Source organism: Manihot esculenta, chromosome 4 (assembly GCF_001659605.2).
Source record: "Manihot esculenta cultivar AM560-2 chromosome 4, M.esculenta_v8, whole genome shotgun sequence".
NCBI lineage: Eukaryota > Viridiplantae > Streptophyta > Magnoliopsida > Malpighiales > Euphorbiaceae > Manihot > Manihot esculenta.
Genome location: NC_035164.2, coordinates 33136832 through 33159687, shown reverse-complemented (window position 1 = coordinate 33159687; position 22856 = coordinate 33136832). Strand labels below are relative to the sequence as shown.

Here is a 22856-nt window from a genome sequence, read left to right as displayed (position 1 = left end):
ATTACTGAGCACTAAGAACAATAAATTCAAAAACAAAAATGACTGTTGCATAGAGCGGTTTGATTTTAAATTTCCTGTTGTATTTTTTATCATATTTATCATGGATCATCTCTTGGGTTGATTCAAGATCTCAACTGGCTTCCACAATCACATCACTGTTATGTCAATATATACAGAAGCTGTTGCTAGTTTTGTTTGCATTGTCAGGTATGATCACATGTGCAGAAGCTGTTACTATTATTTAAAGCAAAGACTTCCTGCACTTGAACTGCCACACCAGTTATCATCTATTATTATATGTATAAATTTAATATGAAGAACTCCGCCAAAGCACGAAGATATAATTTTTTTTTTTATAAAAGAAAAAAGGCTGCTTCATTTGTTGCAATATTCCTGATAAGGCTATTTTTAAAATAAATAAAGAAATAAAGTGATATGATTGCTATTTGGCTGCAAGCTTTAATCAGCTGCCACCGACCTGAAAAAGATCCTAAATTTTCTCGCAAAAGATCAATAATTTGAGTTCTGCTGGAGTTGAGCTAGAGGGTCTGGAGGAGGGCTAGTAATGTCTAATTCTGGAGAATTTTTTACACCTGCAATGAAAATTTTTTACCTTTTGCCAAATTGAAATTTTTATGTAGACACTGGTGAGGACATTTCTGTGTCCTGTAGATCTTCTCTCCAGGCATAACACCAGATGCTTTGTAATTCAGAGACAATGTGGATCTGTGCATGGGAACAAAGGTAATAAAATCCTTATGTACTCTTCCTTCTCAATCTTTTTTCTGAGTTCATTATCCTTCACAAAGCAACAAAAGCCTTGAAATGGGTGGCAACTCCAGCAAGCAGTCTAATTATTGAAGGTGGTAGCCTGTGAAGCAGCAGTGATGTGTTGATTTCAGAGCTTGTGACACTGCAATGGCCAGGATTGTGGAGGACAAAAATGAAGATGATCATAGATGTTGTCTCCTGTTAACGTATTGATCACCTCCACTTGTCTGTCCAAGCCGGCTACGGTGGTCGCAGCAAAGAAGTAGAGAGTTACAAAGTTAAAATCAATAATATCTATCTTTATAACGTCATTAGAATTTAAACAAGTTACTGGGAAACTCAGAAGGTAATGTGCTACTACACCCATGGAAGCAAAAACATACAAGTTTTCAGCCATGCTACCTTCAATTCTAGGAAAATCGAATTTTATAAAATATATTTTATGTGTTGGGTTTAAAAAAAATAAAATTAATTTCAATAATCTATATATATATAAAGCGGAGGAGTTACTTAACACATCTAACCTATATTTTATTTTTAAATTATATTTTCATATTTAATAATATTATTAATTAATATATCCATAATAATTTTCTATAACTTTTTCATATAATATATTAATTTATAATTAAAAAATTTAAAATTAAAAACTAACTATATTTTTAAAATAATTAATAAAAAAATTAATACATATTTATCTTTCTAACCATAAAATATAAAAAATGATATATTTAAATTTATAATACATTTTTTTAATAAGAGATCGACAAATGACATAATTAATTTTAAATATTTATAATATATAGTGTAAATGTATTTATATTTTATTATTTATTTTTATAAAATAATAATTAATATATATATAATAAATATAATTATTATTTTTTAATCGCTATTAATATATAAATTTTTGATTTTTTATTATTTTTAATATAATAAACATAGTTTTTATTATATTTATTGTAGTGAATATAATTTATTATTTTTTAAACCACTATTAATGTATCACTTTTAATTTTTTTACCCCTTTATAATATAATAAATATAATTGTTATTATATTTATTATTATTATTATTATATGAACTTTTGATATTCTATTATTTTTAATATATTATATTATTAATATTATAATAAAAATTTTGATTATATTTTTATTATTAAAAAATTTTATTATATTTTTTATTTTAATAATAAATAAAATGTAAAAAATATTGTAACAGCTCGGAAACCGATATCCCTCTATAACGGCTTCAAACTGCTCGGCGCTAGGATTCAGATCGGCTTAAGGCCGTCTAGACCCGTAGCAAGCCTGCTACTGAACTCTGGGTACCTGCTCAATCCCATACATGAGCCAACTAAACACTAGTTTTGAAAACCTTTTCTGTAAAACTACCAGGCTTAACCTTAAAATCACAGTCGTCAAGGCCTACACCAGTGATCTACTACTAAACTGAAAACATAGAACTCACTCTCTTAGGGTCAACATATAACAGGCTAGCCTTACTTTCCTTTATGGGTCAAGGGATTTTATACCCTTTCTTCCCTCTCAGATGGGTCAAGGGGTTTTATACCCTTTCTTCCCTGATCACTGGAGTTTTAGAAACACATCATATGTTAAGCCTAACTTGACACATTTCTCATCAAGAAACGGAAAACAGAACACATGCATACACTAGGGATTCAGCACACACTGGGCAAAGCACAACTCTAGACATTATCTCATTATACTCTATCTCTTTACCACAAGCTCTTTCCATGCATAACCTGTATACACATCATGTCCATACATCATGTCCACAACTATACTATACAAACATACATAACATAACATCCTTTAATCTTTACATATCTTGCATCAACATATACCTTAAGTTTCTTTCATACATATACATGCCACTCTATCACAACCTAGCTATGCTATTACAGCCAAACATGGCAACCCATGCTTCAATTCTGCTCTCCCATAGCTCACTCTGCTGAACTCTGGCCCTGCAAAACTGGGGTTAAGGGAATGGGGTGAGCTACAAGAGCCCAGTGAGTAGAAACCATAAAACAGTTCATTCATTACATGCTTTCATGGAATGTGTCACAACACAAACATCTCACATCTCGGATTAGACATGATCCCAGAACTCCCTCTGTCGGTGCCCGGTCCCTACGGACTCCCAGGTCACTACATGTACTAGAGCCCGGCTCCTAACTGCGGAGCTCTCAAAGGTCTTATCTAGACATAACAGGTAGCGGGCTACTAAGATCGCCTTGGTCCATCCCATCAACAATAACAATGCAATGCAGCATATTCGTGATCTCTAATGCAGTACAACCTAGTATCATATGGCATCCATGATGCGTGTCTCATGCTCATACTGTAACTATCTTAACCATTAGCTTTAAAACATGCATAGTTAGTTCTACTCACCTGAAGCCAAGCTGTGGCTACCTCTGGGCCAACTCTCACACGGGAGCTAAACACCTCGCCTCAGATTCGAGCCTACACAGGTGGACTCACATGAGGTGCCAAACAATGCTAACATAACTCTAAAACATCTCCTAAACAACTCCCCAAAAACTCTCTAAAACACCATAGACAAGTATGGAAAAACATGCAAAGGAAGGCAAAACAGGGCACCTTCGGCGGCACTTTCGGCGGCCGAAAGTCCTCTCCAAAGACGAAAGTCAGGCATGTTCGGCGGCAGGTTCGGCGGCCGAAACTCCACTCCAGAGCCAAAAGTCCAAACCTTCGGGGGCGAGTTTAGGCGGCCTATCCCACCTCCTCAAGGGTTCGGCGGCCGAAACTCCTTTCGGCGGCCGAACCTGAGTTCCTCCAGAACCCAGATCCATGCACCAACAGCCTCCCTACACTTCCTAACCCTCTTAACATGCATATAACCTCTTAAAACCATGCACAAACCCTTAACCACACCTATAGGAGCTTCAAACAACCTTAAACTCTACCACACAACATCACATAACCACATATAGCAAACAAAGGCATAAAGGAGACATAAACCCCTTCATGCACAACTCATGCAAACCATGCAAACCTACCCTTTATCCCTCCATAAAACTTGCTTAAAACACTATAAAACATAAGGATCAACACTTACCTCGTCAAGAACAAAGGATGGTGTGATCCTAGCTTCAAAACATGGAGAAACCAAGCTTCAAGAGCTTCAAACTCCAAAACCTTGCTCAAAGCTCACAACTCTTCAAAAAAAGGATAAATCTCATTAAAAACCATGCAAGAACTTGCCAAAACCATGAAATCATCTCAAGGAGGATATGAGCTCACCTTGGGTGGGAAGAGGAAGCAAACTTACCTCTTGAACCGACCTAAGGGGCTTTTATAGGTGGCTTGGTCAACCATCTTCGGCAGCCAAACTTGCACCCGCACCTCAGCCAACTTCGGCGGCCGAACCTAGCTTTCGGGGGCACAAACTCTACCACCTTCGGCGGCCGAACATACCTTCGGCGGCCGAACCTCTGTTTTTCCCTCCTTGACCTTATCTCTTCAAAATTCCTTTCCTTTTCTTTCAAAACCATAAAACACTTAAAACCATGTTAGAAAACCTTTAGAAAACCTTGTAGAAAACGTCAGTTTACCCTTGCAATACCCCTCAAAATGAATCCGACATCCGAGATTCTACCGGACGGTAGGAATTCCGATACCTGAACGAGCTGGGTATTACAAATATATTTATAAAATGATGTTTGGACAAGTAAAAAAAATTACTTATCATATAGTAATAATTCTATAATAAAAGATTATACAACAAATTTTTATTTTATTTATTTAATAATTTTATAAAATTATAATTAATATATAATGTGAATAATTACATAGAATAAATATATATAATTAATTAAAATTATTATAAAAAAATTAACTGTATAAAAATATTATTAAATTAACTTTATAGCCACTATCATCCACTGCGATTAGAATTTATTAAACTTTATTTTTAAAAAAGTATAATTTTTTAAATAAAATTTATTATTGTGTATTACCGATATAAGATAATAGATATTAAAATCTTTAATTTTTTTTATTGTAATTAAATTTGATAATATGAATTTGTATTTATTATTATTTTAATTTTAAAATTTAAATAAAAAAATTATTTTTTATAATAAGTGGAGTGAATTTATTAAAAAATATTATTTTATATAATAACAATATAAAAAATTTTAATATTCGCATGACCTACTAATTCAGTTTATAATACTGTATTCTTGTATTTAATCAAACTACATTGATGAAAGAATAAAAAAAGAAAAGAAGAACACAAAGTAGCTCTCATTTATTTATTATTAACATGTTGAAACAATTATATAAGACATTCTTTATTTTTAAGTTTATAATATCTGAAAACTTACTGTATTCTTGAGAATAATGTTATTTATTCGATTATATAAATTTCTATATTATGCACATATGAATTTATTTTATATTTATTAAATATATTATTTATTGGTTTATATGTTTATTAATTGCTACAAAAATATTAGGTACAATGTTTTTTTAAAATAAAAAAATTTTCAATTTTTAAAGAGAAATTTAGAAACTTAAATCAAAGTGAATTTTAATAATTAAATTATATTAAATATGAATTATATGGAATCCAATTATGTTTGTATTTTAAGATGATTCAATATTAAATAATTTGAACAAAAGTTCAATTCATTTTTACAAAAAATTATCCAATGAAATTAAATAAAAGCAGCAATCTCTTGACAAGAATGTCATTTAATTCAAATTTTTTTATTGAAATGAAAGAAAATATTTTTTTTTAACTTATAGAATTTTCTTTTTTTTTTCAAAAAAAATAAAATCATAAGTTATTTTATACAAAATTCATTTGTATTCCTCTCTTTTAAAATAAATCATATATCAAATGGGTGAATTGTCTCATTTCAAATTTGTGATGAATTAATATGTAAATTTATGCGTATAAATTTATAAATCATTTATTATTATTTTATTAGCGAAGGTAAATTGCACAGTAAATTTGTATCTTTTTGACTAATAATAGGGTGAAAGATATCTGAAAAGACACAAATAGGCATGATTCTCAATAAGCAAACCATTCAAGTTTCTAGACTCATCACCTGACAAAATTGAGCACAGTATTCTTGTGAGAATAGACCACCACTAGAAAATCTGTTTAAAGGGCACATGCTTCTATGACAAAAGATGAACGGCCATGAAATTCATTGTTATAAAAGGAAATAAAAAAAGAAGGGTAAATTGTTTTTCATCATTGTATTGTACTACTTGACTATTCTTGAAATTCTACATTATCCATACACACTAATACCAAATCCTAGATTTTATTTATTTATTGCACTTCATTCTATTTCTTTGAGAGCAAAAACTGAAGAGACTTGCTGTCCTTGTGCCGTCCCCTAAGAAAATTTCATACACTTGCTGCATGCAAGCAGATAAGCTTAATCATAGCGATATTAATAAATCTCTTGTAGTCCATTTTGCTGAACTTATCAAATTAAATTTCAAAGAACTTAATCCATGGAAATCCGATTGAAAATTTAAGAAATTTCACTTTGCTCGATCCAGGACTGCAATTTCTTAGATGTATACGAATACTATAGCAAACACGCTGTAATATATCAAAATTGTAAGAAGGATATGGGTAGAGAACTCCAGAAATGAGGAGGACATATGAACATGCTTTATAAGAATAAGTTTCAGCAAGAAACACAAACGTGAATCCTTCTTATCAATAATAAAACGTAATCAACGTATCTGGAAATAACATGAGCATGTCTTAAAACAACAATCAGAAATTAACATCTTTGCTTCCACTTTCCACCCATAATATAGGTTGGCCAAGGTAGGGACACAAACCAGTCAACTAGTGCCTCAGAAGACAGCGTTTCCAACTGATTTGATGGTGGTTTGCAGCTTTAAGGTAGTATTCTCAAATGGGAGCAGTTGCACTGAACAAGGCGAACTAACGAAGATCGGAATGAAGCTTAGCTATGTCAACTGAGCTTCTGGTTTTAGCTGATATGATATGATATAATATGAAGAAGTTAAATTTATAGATACTAGGAGCATCGCCAATAACTAATCCTATTGGGAACGTAACAGCTGATACTACAAATAGAAGATATTAAAGCCAAGGAAGAGAAGGATATGTCGTGCCTTTCTGGATGAAGCAACTAGTTATAGATACTAATCTCCATATGAACAAATGTTTTCAAATCCCATGTACTCCTTCTTTTCTATCTTCTTGATCATGTGCGCTATGCCAACGCCGCCTGTTTGTAGAGAACAGAAGACTCCAGTAATGAGAAACATGATGGTTTTATAAGAATCCACAACATTCAGTTATTGATGCATACCTAGTAATAGAGCACTCACGAAGATCGTGAAGGCCAAAATGAAGATTATTAGGGATGCTCTCCCTAATATACTAATCAACTTTCTTACAACATGTTGCCCGACAAAGGCAGCAATGACAGCCACAGCAAAGAAGTAGAGAGCTGTTGAAAAATAGAAAATTATTAATCGAGTTTATGAGAAGAAAACAAATTCCATGATAATTTGGATTATGATTGGGTTATGTAAGTTACCATAAGGAACTGGGAAACGCTTTAGAAGGTAATACTCTATGACAGACATGGAAGCAGAGAACGTCATAGCAAATGTGGCTGTGGCACTTGACACCTACATCAAAGTGCTTAAAATATCAGCATAGGCATGAGTTCCAAGTTTCATATTTGAGTGTTGATACAGGAGAGGACAATTCACCTGAGGGGGGACTCCCATCTCCAGAAACAGAGGACCTAAAATGAATCCTCCACCAAGTCCAAGCATCCCACCAACGATTCCAGCAAACACACCAATGACACAATAGAGAACAAGTTGGCGAACTTGCCAGTTTGTGCTCACATCTCCCATGGATGCAATCTTTCTTTGCCCTTTGTACAGGCCAACTGCCTCATATGCAGTTACCCCAACAGCTACAGGGATCTGAGAGAATGCCAATGCATAAGAACTGTTTTGACAGAATGACGCTAAGATTTCAAAGGAAATTAGGAATGATGCAAGTTGTTCATTCTTTAACTATCATACTGAATATACCTGCAATATATTTAACACCCAATATGTTGCTGAACAGGTTGTCAAGTAATTCTGCATCAAACAGTTATAATTTCCCATCAGTCTAGCTCATGAAAACACAAGTTCAAACAGTCAATAGAATGAAAATAACACCAAGTTGATGAAACCTTGCCAATCTGCAAACCAAGGATTATCAGCCACACAGCAACAAGAAGTCCGAGTTCCTTCCAGCGAACATTCTTGACAATAGAGACCTGAGACATTTAGAGAAGTTGGTCATAAGAAAACCATTAATCAATTAAAGGTGGATTCTAAATATTCTCACCTTCTCTTTTGACTGACTGGCTTCTGCTTGAACAGCACTGATGGGGCCTCCAGGAGGAGTTTTGTCCTCCACCTCTTCAGTTGTGTTTTCTGGTTAATGAACAAATTAGACTAAGCAAAGGAAGGGAAAATAATTTCAATATAAGCGCAGCATAAAACCCACCAACAGATTCCAAGTGTCTACTAGCCTCCTGAAAGTTCACAACGACAAGTGAGTGACGAAGAAATGAAATAAATTAGAATACAAATAACTTGAGCTTGGAAAGTTTCAAGGGACCTTTTTCAATTTGGTTTCTTTTTTCCATGTCTCGATACCCCTGAAGCATGCCTTGGATGATGTGACTGCAGGTTACCCAGGATGATAAACTATGTAGCCAAGAAGATTAACAGGGTGAAAATTCTAACATCATCATACCTATGAAGAGAATAATTAGCAAAATTGTGATTGTCCAGTCAGCAAAAATCACGTTGAGAGCAACTCCCAAGCTAATTCCCAGAACCAACATTGGTTGAAATAGAAGTGCCAGGTCATAGTCGATGATAGGCAGCTCAAGTGTAGGATGCCTTAACTTTAAATTGTAGTAAACTGTTGCAGCTGCTGCACCTGTGATCATACCTGACAAGCAAACAGACTGATTAACAGCTTGAGGAACTTTAACATAATGGCAACGTCACAAGTCGAATACAGTTGTGATTTTGAATCAACTCAGAGATGCTCTAGGATAATTAAGCTGAAAACATGATGAAATTTGAAATCAAACTAGAGAATGTTTGCAACTCTTGATTTTTGCTTTCGAACAGAGTTCTCAGTGCTCAGTAAATGTAGATTGGATTGTGAAAGTTAGAATATGCACTAAAAGGGGAAATTCTTTCTTTACATTTTGATAGTGCTGTTGACGATTTGGCATCGAACCCAATGATCAGAGTAAGCATAGGAACAAAAATACCACCACCACCAACACCCCCCACACTGCCACATGCTGCACCAAAGAATCCAATTATGCTACCAAGCATAATTTTCCAGCCAAATCTCATTTCCTGCTGGGCCAATCATCAAGTTCAATTCCCGAAATTAGAAACTAAAATGTGCAGACACCTGAATGAGATGTAACAGCAGATCAGCAAAGAAATTAATCAAAAGGAAACTATTTCCAGGGCCCTGCTGATGGTAGGTCCAGAATATGCTGTCTAAACCTTAAAACAATCATGTTCTAAACAGTAAATTAATACATTAGAGTACTCGATAAAAAAAACAGACAAACTTATCCAAAAATGGAAAGTAACTGAAAGATGATTTTACCGGCCAAACATGTTTATAACCCACTCGACCTTTTTGGTAAAAGAAATTCAAAGCTCGCATTACTGGGCGGGATTCAACCTCTTCGGTCTTATAACTTGAACCTTTTTGTTTCGATCTTGGCTCTGCTAGAACACATATTGAAGCTACAACAAGAAAACTACTCAAAGTTGCTCCCAGCAATATCAAACACCATCTTTTTGACCTGATCCCAGCCATGAGATCTGTTAGCTTCCCCCTGTCTCTGTCTAATAGCATCAAATTGGACAACTTTCACACCAAAACTACAACCCAAGCATTAATGATTGGTTCTTACACAATTTGCAAGTAGATTAAAAGCAGAAGCTACTCTCACCAATTCACTAAGCTGAAACATAAATGGCTACCACATCAACTCACTAAGTTGAAACATAAGTGGCTACCAGGGAATAACTCAACTCCACCAAGATCACAGACTTTATTATTTATTTTTTTGTGATCACATCCTAGGCTACGGTATGAACTCCAGATCAACAAGCTCTCTCTCTCTCTCTCTCTCTCTCTCTCTCTCTCTCTAATTTCTCCCTTTTCTAACTACTCTTTCTTCTAACATGTGTCCGAATGCGATAAAATTGAATAAAATGAAAGTGAGTGGAAAGGGACATTGCATAGGAATATTTTCCTTGAAGCTTTAGAGCATCATTTTATCACTTCTTGCACTGTTTTTTTCCCCTTCGTATAATAATAATAATAATAATAATAAGATAACTATAAGGTCATCAAGAAAAGGAGAAAAGCAATAGCATTTCATGCAAAGTTCCTGATGTAATGGAACTAGCAAGATCAGAGATCCATTGCACACACCAAATGCATAAAATTGAAATCTATTGTTCCAGATGTGATGTGAAATTTGGACTTGCAAATGCATCCTACAACCATACAAGTGGCAGTTTCAGCCACCCTTCACATTTCTATACAGTTTTGGTAACTTATCCAAATTTCAGAATAGCTACTGACTTGTGATACATAGCATACGCAAATCATGCTAAAAAATTGTTCAGCTGACTATCGTCATATATCCAAAAAAAATATACATATAACTTTGGTAACATGTTCCAGAAAAAGAATCTAAAAAATTTTAGTTTTGCACTCAAGCTAATTTCTCCAAAGTATAAACGCCTTTTCCCACCGTATTTTCATACTCATGAATAGTCTACAACTAAGATTCCATAGGATGGTATTAGGTTAAATAGAATTGGTATTTAATAAATTTTGAATTTGATTCAAATTTGAAGTTACAAATCTAGTTCAGATTGGAGTCATTGCACCAGACCCGCAAGGTTGGCTGATTGAATTTGGTAATCTACATTCATTAAGTCTAATTCCTTATAATGCGTATGAGAAAAGTTTAATGATTAAGAACAATGTAATTAGCCATACTCCAACAGGGAATAGTTCCAAATAGACTCAAAAACCATTCAAAGAGACCTCAAACTTTAAGATGCAGGTTATTCAACATAAAATAATGGCTTGAATCAAGGTAGGACTTCTTTACAATGCTAAAATAGAATCTAGATACTCGAATTAAATACAACTATATCACGATTATGGCATATGGTTAATCCTGCTTATACTAACTCAGGAAGCCAAACAAAACCCACGCAATTCCTATGATTCCTGGCTACAAACACAGAGGACGATTTCCAAGCATGAAATGTAAAACCAACATATTTTAGGAAGAATAATCACTTTCCAAATATTCAAAAATCACATTGAACTAGGAAAAGTGGCAAATTAATAGCTAGTAGAACTAAGTTCTGCAGCACTTAAAAGTTATTTTCGTGCAATAATTCAGAAAGCATTAGGTCAATTGACAACTTGTATTTGATTTGGATGCTATTCTGGCTGGTCTAACACAAGCAGACAATTTGAATCATAATGGACAAAATGACAGATATGAATCAAGGTCTCGTGGAAAAATTATAGCCACCTTTAGGCAGAAGCTTCTCAAGCAAGGTTTTATGGTCAGATTGCGACATCAAGTAAAAGCATAGATAGAGTACAGACACCAATATCTGTATGCTTATTCAACTTTTCACACAATGTCCCTATTTGAATTAATCATTAAAAAGCTTTCTTCCTGAAGGTTTGATTCCATAAGACGAACCAATTGCATGGTATATCTCAAACGACAGCAGCATTCGCTGGTTACTGATATTAAATCCCAAGATGTCTATTGATATTCAACTAATTTATCATATAGTCTACCAAATTTTACCTCAAGCCTGACAAGATGCTTATCCAGCAAACACAAAATCTAATCTGCAAAATTATCTTACACATTACCTAGGTGATTTCTCCTGCTTTATCATTAACCAACCAAAAAACATAAAAGAAAAGTCTGTCCACCTAAATGAATCAAGCACGTCGATTATGAAGGGACCAAAATTATATCCTTCACAATCTTCTTCAGCTTTAAAAGTAGGCACAGTCCTCATACTTGAAACCATTTCAGACATCAATGGAACTCCACAGCCAATTACAGCCCATACCACATAATGAGCGCAAGAGCACATAAACGATCTCCAATCTAGTTTTGCAGAAATCCCTTGGTCAATAGCATTTCCATTAATTTATAGGATTCATTAGCATAAAGAACCAGGCTCTTACAGCTGTCTAACACTAGAGCTACTTCAATTTGTATCCGATGTTAAAACACTGATATCCTGTCATCAAGAAGGGCCTTATATTTCGTATCTTGAATAAAAGCAAATTAAGTAAATCAACTAGTCTTCTCAGCCAACAAAATTTTTAGGACATGTCTCCAGCAACTGTTATTACTTTGCTCCTGTGATGTGATACCTTTCCTCTGATACAAATAATAACTATGCTTTTATCCCAAACTAGTTGGGGTTGACTGCACAGGATTCCTTTTTTTGCCATCAACTCTGTTTAAGACCAGTTCCGCATCAATATTCACTATCCAGAATTGTTGAGCTTTTGACTCGCATATGCCATACAATTTTTTCTCAAAAGATTAAAAAGTCAATATCAACTAAAATTTTTCAAGTAAACTAAAGCAGAACCTGCTGATAGTGAAGAAGAGATACTTCCACACTTGTGAACATAAAAAGGCAAACACCTCAAACGTCATGCTGAGTACCTATTGTCAATCATTATTACCTTCCCACCAACAATCTCTCCAAAGTTCCACCAACAAATCCATATTCCACTCAACTCAAACTATCTAGTTGATCTTGTTCACCAAAGCTCTAAAAGGGAGACAAGATGAATCAATTGAAAACTTAATCAGTGATTAAAAACTACAATCACTACTGCTTCTTACCCGGTGGTAAAGACATAGTTTCACCACAACAGCAAGGCCAAGGCCAAGACCAAGACCCAAGGTGTTTCTAGTATAATATGCACTTCTCAACATACCCGATCCAAATTCCAAATGTAACTTCCCATATTGCTTCCAAAAAACCCTTCTTTCCTTAGCATAACCAATAATCTACTTGCCACTTGAAACATTCAAATCTCCAAACAGTAAAATTGTGGTTTTAGAATACGTAGCAAACACCATCAGTAGGCGAGAAAGTTTAAATCATGATTTTCTGTGGAATACACGTATACAACTTAAAGGGCCGTGGCACAGTTTACCCAAAGAAAGGAAGTTCTCACCAGCAGCAAATTATGCAAAACCAGGTTACAATGCCAACATACTCTTATCAGATGATATCTTCAACTTCTCAATATCAAGTTAAACAATATCAGGATAAGATAAAATGACACCATACGACAAATCAGTTGTAAAATTATAATACATATACTGAAAAATGCCTCGTGCACTTGCAGAGCCACTTATTGTAACTCCAAAAAATTCAAGAATATTAGATATGACTTACTAATTAATCACAAAGCTGAAGCATTTGACAAATATAGAACATCTAGAGACAATTATTTTCAAAGCAACATGTTCAAAAACTGAAATTTCATTTAGCATTGGAGTAAATAGAAAATGTTACAACTCGATAATTGTCTAAAGAAAACTAGATCATAGCTCATATACAAACAAGATAACAAAAACAAACTCTAAAAAGAAATACATAATCTTTTTAGAAATAAGAGCAGAAGTCCACACCATAAAAAAAAAATGTTTACGCAAAACCTTCAGTCAATATTGGCCTCTCACCTTCTTTCTCCTCCTGTTCCTCATCACCATTACCACCAGTGGCACCGCCATTTTCCTCCTTGTCTGCAATTTTCAACCCCTTAAACCCATCGTCCACACACCCCTTCTCTCTCTCTTTCTCCTCCACATCACCACCACCCACCACCACCTTATCCCCGCCCTCCCACACAAGGCCATCACCCTTCTCTGTGACGCATTGTCCAGGCACGTCCTTCTCCGGCTCTACTCCAACCAAAGTATCCGGCATGGCCGAGCCCGGCAATCCACCGATGACCTCATCAGACAAGTCTATAGCCTCTGGCCAAGGGTCCTGAACGCAATCGTCTTCTTCATCGCCAGAGAAGAACGACGTGGCGCCTGCTTTGACGGCAGATGCGGCTTTGAGGAAAGCTTCTTTAATGGACTCAGGAGGGAGAGCACAGTCCTCAAGGCCAGCGTCTTCGAGGCGCGGAGGGAGGATCTTGTGGAGTAATCCAGTGGATTCTTGCTCCTTTGAGGCCTCCATTATCAACGAAACAGAAATGGCAAAACCCTAATCCTCGAGCAGTACCGTTTGAGCTGTGGATAAATTTTTATTTGCTTCTGCTAACATCTGAGTTGCTGAAATGGGAAATGGCGGTTAAACGGGCAAGGAATAAATCATACATCGATACTTGCCGACTTTGTTTCTGGATTTTTCTTTTCTTTTTTCTTTTTAATCGTTAAATTAAAATAATAATACTCGGTTCTTCCCGCTATGATAACTCTATTTAAGTTTTCTAATGTGTAAAAAAATAAAGTGACGTAAATTATAGAATAAAAGGAATATTAATAATAATAATGTGAAGGGAAAAAAAATTACTTGTATACATTTATATTTTTAGGATCCTTAATCTAATTTCTCGATTAGCTTGATTATGAATTCGTGCGTATCACGTTCAATGTCTCCCTTTCTATCTGCAGCAAATTGGAGGATTAAATTGCAAGATATGCGGACACACAAATCATGTCTGGGTTTTTGAAATTTTGGTCCTCCAAATTTATTTCCGAAATTATCTAATTATAAATGAAGAAAACATCAATTTCCCTGTATAATAATATTAATCATCCAGAGGAATCATAATTGAATACAAGTGTAAAATTTTCAGAAGGAAACAAAATGATTAAAAATGGAACTGTGCTCCCACAGTTGCATATGATACATAATGAAATTTTGTATGCCCTCTTCCTAGTTATTAGTCCCCTTGTTATGATCACTGCATACTGAGTGGAAACATTTGAAAAGAAGTTGCATTTCCAATAAAAATGATGGGAGTCTGGAAATTCCTTCTCAACATTCACATCCTGTGGATCTTTGCTGCTGCCCTCCACTCGCTACGTCGATTGTATCAGGAAGATATCTTTCAATACCAACAAAGATAAATTCAAAGCGATGAGTTAGTATCCATGACATACTAGTTTGTTTGAGTTGATGAAAATTAAAATGCATTTCCTTACTTTCCCCAATCAATTCAATGGCCACAGGAGATTTGTCTTAGAGATCAACAACAGTGAGAATGCAACAAAAATAAACCAAGAGTTGCTTTAACAACTAAATGACTTCAACACATGCCTTTCCTCTAAGTGGGGAGAAGGGAGAAGACAATTTTAAATTGCAGTTAATTGTTTTAGTTTAGACTTACATTTCTTCTTCAGGCTCATTCTTGAGTGCATTTTTGGCTATGCATTGGAAAGCAGCATCCACATTAAATCCTTCTTTTGCAGAAGTCTCAAAGTAAGGTATGTTTCCTTTAGAAGCACACCACGCCTTTGCTTTCTTCTCTGAAACCTAAAATCAATAAGAGGAACAACATCCACACACAATTTAGCTATCAAATGTATGTACATCTCAAGACAGCAAAGTATTGTTTTTAACCTCGCTGGATCTTGTGAGAATTTAACATTTAAAGAAAGTTTCTCACGTTCTTTTAGGTTAACGAAATGTTGTGAAAGGCAAATAGCTTACCACCCGACTATTTCCACCATCCACATCTATCTTGTTCCCCAACACAACAAATGGGAAGTTTTCAGGGTCAGAAGGACTAGCCTGCAGAGGAACACCTCACTAATTAACTGTCATTGTTTATAAATTGCAATCTGACTGGTCAATGGAATAATAAGAACCTGAATCAGAAACTCTTCTCTCCAATTGTTAAGATTATCAAATGATTTCATGACATTCACATCATACACAAGAACACAACAGTCAGCGCCACGATAGAAAGCCACTCCAAGACTTTGAAACCTTTCTTGCCCAGCAGTATCCCATATCTGCATGTATAAATAACAAGGCTCAGAACAAAATCACTTATTTTGCAATTATTGGGCATTCCGCCCAACTATGAAATGGATCTACAGCACAGATATGCTCCATAAAACTTTAGTATTGCAATTTTGGGTGGACAGATAACTTATTAATATAACTCCATAGCTAATAATGAAAAAATTCTAGAAACCCTTAAACCTATTATTGGTGTTCAAACCTAATTATTGTCAAACACTAATAATTATCAGTCTGTTTGCAGAACCTCCAGTTTCTCTGTTGTTCCCTTTCCTTATATCTAAATGCGGCATCCTAATTTGGTATAATCTACGGTCACTTTCAGAACCACAAAGCTAACAGCTTGACCAACTCTCAAAATGAAAATTTTTAATTTATGCAATTGTACAATCTATACCATTGTTCAAGGTATACCTCAAGAGTCCAATACAGCCAACAGATAATTGTATTGCTCATCTTCTTACGGTTCTTTAACGATTTTAGCTGATAACTTCCCACCACTCTATGCCTCTATTAAACTCGCAAAACTTCATAATTCGACATTAATTCCTCGAACTAATATGTAAACACATTCATCTGAAACCTCAAACTAATGAGGAAGTCAAAATCTTTCAGTTTTCAGCTAAAATAATTTTATGATGTCTTCTTTCAATATTACAGTGAATATATACTCATTGGTAAAAAATTTTAAAAATGATTAAAAAAAAGGTGTTCTTGATACAACCTGCAATGTGAACAACCTATCCTCAAATTGAACTTCTTTTGTCAAAAAATCAGCTCCTATCGTCGCTTTGTACTGATTACTAAACTTCCGATTCACGTACCTGCATCCAAAATTCAACGATTAAAATCAAGCACCAAACTAACAAATTAAATAACAAAGGAAGAAAACTCAAAGATCTGGGTTTCGAAGAACAATACTGATTCATCAACGAGGTCTTCCCAACCCTGTGAAATCATCGTTGAAAATTAAAATAATAATAATAATAACAAAATTAATAAAAGAGTTAAATTGCAGCGGTCTCCATCCTCAGAAATCGAAATCGATCCAAAACACTGACATTAAAAATGAGAGAAGGGAGGAAACGGTAACAGTACCCGCTGTCACCGAGAATTATGACTTTTAAGAGCATGCGTCTGCGAGAAGCCATTGGATCGAAATTGGAGAAAATTGAGTCTCTGCTGTGCGTGTATTTTTTTTTTCTGCCTTAATTCACGAAAATCGAGCAGGAGAGTTGAAATTGAGAGCGTTTCCCCAATAAAAATTTTCTGTTATGTTTCCGATAATAGAAAACGGTGATCGTAGATTTTAGCCACTTGGATTTAGCCCATGGACCATGGCATTCGTTTTCAGGGGATGGAATATCCAGCATGGTATATTATTTTGATTCTTATTTTAAAATCACTTAATAAAATCGTGAATCTATCTTGTAAAATAGAACTGTTAATTAATTTTATTTTAATATAAAAATTAAATAATATAAATATTTAAAATTATAAAAATTAAACAAATAAATATTCATCATAATTAACAGTTTTTTTTTTAAAAAATAAATTTTACAAAGATATTTAATTAAATAATTTTTAAATAAAAACAAATTAATAAGTTTTTGAAAATCTTGGAGAATAATTCACCTTTTAAAAAATTATAAATAAATATATCATTTTAGAAGTTGTCAAATTTTGTGAATATGAGCTTTTTTTTCTTTCTTGTCGTATTTATTGAAAATTACCTGCAATTTTTATTGCATAAAAGTCCATGGCAACAAAGATAAAACAAGATCCAACATAGAGTTATAGAAACAAGCCCATAACCCAGGCCCATGGACCTATATAGAGAGGGGAGAGAATCACTCACAAAAGTTTTGATACTTAAGAATTTGATTAAAAATTAAATCTGTTTTTAAAATATATAAAGGTGAAATTTAAAAGATTAATTTATGAAATTTTTTTAATGATATTTAAAAAATAAAATTAAATTAAAAAAAAAGTTTGATAGTTGTGACTTACTATGTAGTTTAGAGACAATCTTAATTTTTTTGCATAATAAATATTAAAAAGATGTTATATTATTTTTTTAAAATATTATTTTATAAGATAAGATTTTTTATAATTAAAATATAAATTTTTTAAAAATATTTGAATTTTTAAAAAAATAAAACTTCCTCAATCCATCATTTACCGGTTAAAATTGAAATTTTTTAAAGGTTTATTCTAAATGAAGGCTTAGTTATCTTAATAATAATTAAAAAAATAAATACTTAATTAATTAATTTAAAGAAAAAGACAAGCAAAACTTTCGATGTATTAGCTGGATCCACATTGTCTAAGAGAACTTTCCTCGCATAAATATAAAGAAGCCATTCCAATTTCCACCAAATCCGCTTGAATATTTTTATTTTATTTTATTTTTTCATCAAAATCATTCCCGACCGCTTTTTTACTTATTCCTACAGCTGCATATTAATTTAAAAAAAAAAAACTTTATTTATATTATTTAATATATAAAAGATATATTTCATTTATTTTTGACAACATAAATTTTATTATTTACTACTGTTTTTTAATATTAATTATTGATGTTCAATTTATATATATATATATTATTGTGAGATAATGATGTACTAGATCATGATTTTATTTTATGTGAATCACAATGGCTTTCCTCCTTTCTCAAAGATTTTAATATTGCCTAACAACTACCTGTCCTACTATACTATGACAACAAATATGCTTTTACACATTGCACATGTTGTTCACAAAATAACAAAAGGCTTGGATAAATGATGACCCCTCAAATATCCTTTGACAAAATAAAAATAAATAAAGTGATTAATATTTTATTGATAATTATTTTGATATTCAAATTGATATTAGAGTTTAGGACGCGTTTGGAATGCAATTGATTGCTAATTGAGTACTTAATTAAAATTCATAATATTTTTATAATATAAAAAGTAAAATTAATTGTCTATTATTTAAAATTTAAAATTATTCGATAATAAATGTTATATTTATAAAGATTTTATAAATTATATGTTAAACTATTTATAATGGTTAAATGATAATGATTAAACTCACTTAAAATAGATAAGTCTAGTAATTTTTAAGTTTTGAAAATTTTTTTATGTTATTGATCTAGTTAATAAACGAGAATCGAGTCATAATTATATTATCAATAATAAATTAATAAAATTTAGTTAAAATTTTTCATATGACAGTCGAAATATGAATTATATAATACTGATTGTGAATTGATTTTTTTGTTTTAATTCTATTACATAATTTGTGAGTAACTTTTATTTTTAAACCATTGTATTTTATATATAAAAAATTTAATTTTAAGGTCAATGTCTCAATGAGAGGTAACTTAATTTATTTTCCTATATCTTCGAAAAGAAATATATTTTCCTATGTATTTAAACAGTAGGATAGAAAATGAATTTTCTTTTTTCTTTTTTATGAAAAAAAAAGTGTAACGTTGCTGGTCATATATTCCAAGCTGTTAACCATTGTCTATGGTCGCTGCCTACCCTGGTTGACTCTCTCTCTCTCTCTCTCTCTCTCTCTCTAACTAAGAGGTTTAGCTAGAAATTAGTCTCGCCGGCGGCCATGGCGCTGTGCGGCTTGTTCAATCGGAGGAAAGCTAATCGCCACCCCACTACAGGTATATTATTAAAGGAATCGAAATAACTAAACTCACGATCTAATCTATACCTCCAATCTCCATTAACAATTTCACAATTCTTTTAAGATTTCTAGTGATTTTATGTTTCCCATCAAGGAATCATTTCTTTAAAGTATTTTCTTTCTTTCCTCTGCATGCAGACCAGCAACAGCTGACACAGCAAGCCTCCACTGAAAGTATACAGTCGTCGTCTTTAACCTTGAACATCTGTTTCTCTAATGGAAATTTATTTCTGGTGTTATAATTGATCTTGATCGTTCAGATCTCACCAATTCCTCCTTGTATTTATACTTGCAAGTACTTGATTAACCATTTTATCCAGACTGCTAACTTCAATTTCAACACTGTCCAGGTGGGCAGCCTCAGCTTGCTCCTCAAGCAACACAAGAGCAATCGGAGCCTGAGCATCCAAAAGCACCACCTAGTGGACTTGAGAAGCTTGAAAGTGTTCCAAAGTTTTATACTTACGAACAACTAGCAAAGGCAACTGCGGATTTCACCAACAACAACCTAATTGGCGTGGGTGGTTGTGGTCAAGTTTATAGGGGAGAACTTCCAGATGGTGAAGTGGTTGCCATTAAGAAGCTTAAGTATGTTGCCGGACAGGCGGAAATGGAAGGGGCGCAACTTCAATTTGAGACTGAGATTGAAACCATTAGCCGCGTCCGTCACCGGAATCTTGTGAAGGTCATAGGATACTGCAGTGATAAAGCAGATAAATTGTTTGTTTGTGAGTTTGTTCCCAACAAATCATTGAAATATCATTTGCAGAGTGAGTCCTTTCCCCTGTTTAATTTACTTCCAAATATGGCTGTGTGATTATTACTAATTATACAGAGAGGGGTTAGGATTGTTGTAACTCTGAAATCGATCTTCAATTTCCCCTTACAATTTTTTTTATTATGAAAAAATGATAATATTAATCAAGTAAGCTGGAAAATATGATATTGTTTCCTTATACAAGGATAATAACATTGCAGGAAAGGGAAATCAGATTAACAATTGGTCAAACAGAATGAAGATCGCTTTGGGCTCTGCTAAAGGTTTGACATATTTGCACGAAGGATGTGAGTATTTGCTATTTAGCTACATATATATATAATTTCAATTTCAGTTAATGAGTTAATTGGTCTTCCAAATTCACTCTCCTGTTTTAATTTTCATGTCTTTAGGTACACCTACAATCATTCACCGGGATATCAAGAGCGAAAACATTCTTCTCGATCATAACTTTGAACCAAAGGTGAGAAGTAACTCAGTCTGATTATCTATTTTTATGCCCTGTTTAGAAAACAGAAAAGGATATTCATCAGGCTATTATTTATTGAACTGAGCTTATCCGAAACCCACTTAATTTGTAGGAAAGTTCTTGCATGGATTTGATCCATGATTGATCTAAGACATAATGTGTATGATGGGATCACATGTAAAACAAGTACATATGTATGTGTTTTTTTTTTTTTTAATCTATAATGGATCTAATCAAAGAAAAACTAGAGGTTCTCTTTGATATAAAGGCAAATCTATCAATTCTGATTTGCTTGTATAATTTTTCCCTCTTCCAGATTGCAGATTTTGGTCTAGCTAAAGAGATTTTGGATTATCAAACTCACGTTTCCACTAAATTGAAGGGAACTTTTGGGTAAGATACATCTGTAATGATCTCCTATCTGTTAGCGAGCACAATTACATATTCAACCTTTTTCCTAAAATTCAAATTTTATTTTTCTTTCCTGTCAAATCATTCTATATGCTCTTCTCATGAATGTAGTTATTTGGCACCTGAGTATGTCAAAGATAAAAGGCTCACTGATAAATCTGATGTCTTTTCCTTTGGAGTGGTGCTTCTGGAATTGATTACTGGGAAACAAGCTGTTGAAAAGGAGGGCAAGGTTCCTATCAACTTGGCTATTTGGGTACTTTCTTCCTCTGTACACTTTTGTTACTCTTCAACACTCAAAATATTCCTGCAAACCTACATCTTCGAATCCTTAGCCTATTAATTAGCATATGAGTCTCAGATAGTTAGGAGATTGTAACAGAGAGTATTGACTATAAGTTTATAAAATATGAAGGATATAATCAGCTATACCTGATTCGGACCTGTAATGATAATGGGATAGAATAACCTTTGAGGTGTGGAAGACAATGTTTTTCAAGTTGATCATTCTCCTTTTCCAGTCAATAGCAAATAAGAGGGAATACAACAAGGATTTTTGAATTCTCATGTTTATGTGCTTCTGTGAAATAGCCCGTTGAAAGACATAACGTTTGGCTTTGGGATAGGGGAAATAACTATTCCTTGAAATTATTCTTGAATATCTTGGCTTGCCTTTGGTTAATTTAATGGGGCCTTGGTAATAAATTTATTCATGAAACCAATGATTATGCATATTTATAATTTTCTAAATGCACATTGTGTATATATATTCGTTTTAGCTAATATTTTTAATTCAGTTAGTTTTTGTCTATTCTTATAATATTTGTAATAATTTTTGCTGTTTTTTTTAATTGGCTAGCCATTCTTTTTTGCTAGCAATAATTGTAATATATGAAATATGATTTATTAAAAAAAATAACCTACTGACATAAATCCATTTTTAATGAATTGATAAAAAACATGAATTTGTTTAATTAATATAATCAACCTTTAGAAGATAAAATAGAATTCTTGTTCTTTTTGGCCTTATTATAAAGATATCTATGCAATCGTTGTGCATGCATTTCAATTTCTCAATCACTATATTAATGTCATTCCTTCAAATTGCAGGCACTGCCTCTACTTAAACAAGCTTTGGACACTGACGATTATAAGGCTCTTGTTGATCCCAACTTACAAGAATATGATATAAATAAAATGACTCGAATGATTTATTGTGCCGTGGCTTGTGTTTATAAACCTGAAAAATCACGCCCAAAAATGAGCGAGGTAAGTTCACAGGAGATGCATATATATCATGCTCTACTTTTTATTAGTTATTTCTTTTGCTAATCTCATTCATTTCCTCTATAATACAGTTATGGGGCAACTTATTCAAGAAAAAAAAAAAGGATTAATGGATTTTTTTTAAAAATTCAATCTTCATTATAATCAATTGTTTGTTAAAATGGGAAATTTTGTAACAGATAGTTGAAGTCCTACAAGAAAGAATTGGAGTGGAGCGTATATGGGTGAGCCAGGAGGACAGCAAATTCTTATACGAAGGAGCTCCCTA

General features: G+C 33.3%; 3 protein-coding genes across 8 annotated transcripts in view; 1 reads left to right on the top strand and 2 right to left on the bottom strand.

Moving 5' to 3' along the window:
- Window positions 1-6351: 6351 nt before the first annotated feature.
- On the bottom strand, window positions 6352-14552 carry LOC110613470 (sulfite exporter TauE/SafE family protein 3). 5 transcript variants are annotated; one of them, XM_021754624.2, is made up of 12 exons: window positions 13655-13841; window positions 9062-9221; window positions 8599-8799; window positions 8461-8525; window positions 8347-8374; window positions 8185-8273; window positions 8027-8113; window positions 7881-7931; window positions 7548-7769; window positions 7370-7463; window positions 7139-7279; window positions 6352-7054 (listed from the first exon to the last, which is right to left on the bottom strand). In XM_021754624.2, exons 1-12 carry the CDS (start codon window positions 13703-13705, stop codon window positions 6969-6971), a joined length of 1275 nt encoding a protein of 424 aa, XP_021610316.1. In that variant the 5' UTR covers window positions 13706-13841; the 3' UTR covers window positions 6352-6968. The 5 variants fall into 5 exon arrangements, with proteins under 5 accessions (XP_021610316.1, XP_043811929.1, XP_021610315.1 ...); XM_043955994.1 differs by having other exon boundaries at window positions 9062-9279; window positions 13655-13781; XM_021754623.2 differs by lacking the exon at window positions 13655-13841 and adding an exon at window positions 9484-13624.
- Window positions 14553-14696: 144 nt separating this feature from the next.
- Window positions 14697-17288, bottom strand: LOC110613471 (ras-related protein Rab7). The gene is made up of 7 exons (XM_021754625.2): window positions 17052-17288; window positions 16875-16901; window positions 16678-16777; window positions 15797-15943; window positions 15639-15719; window positions 15316-15461; window positions 14697-15033 (listed from the first exon to the last, which is right to left on the bottom strand). Exons 1-7 carry the CDS (start codon window positions 17102-17104, stop codon window positions 14964-14966), a joined length of 624 nt encoding a protein of 207 aa, XP_021610317.1. The 5' UTR covers window positions 17105-17288; the 3' UTR covers window positions 14697-14963.
- A 2169-nt stretch (window positions 17289-19457) lies between these two features.
- The window catches only part of LOC110612731 (receptor-like kinase LIP2), a 67820-nt gene continuing 64421 nt past the window's right edge, over window positions 19458-22856 (top strand). The window contains exons 1-5 of one of the 2 annotated variants that reach the window (XM_043955736.1): window positions 19458-19620; window positions 19782-19817; window positions 19994-20413; window positions 20622-20708; window positions 20814-20884. In XM_043955736.1, the coding sequence (XP_043811671.1) occupies window positions 19566-19620; window positions 19782-19817; window positions 19994-20413; window positions 20622-20708; window positions 20814-20884 (669 nt within the window). In that variant the 5' untranslated portion in view covers window positions 19458-19565. The remainder of the gene's footprint in view (window positions 19621-19781; window positions 19818-19993; window positions 20414-20621; window positions 20709-20813; window positions 20885-22856) is intronic. The other variant, XM_043955737.1, reaches the window with a different exon arrangement.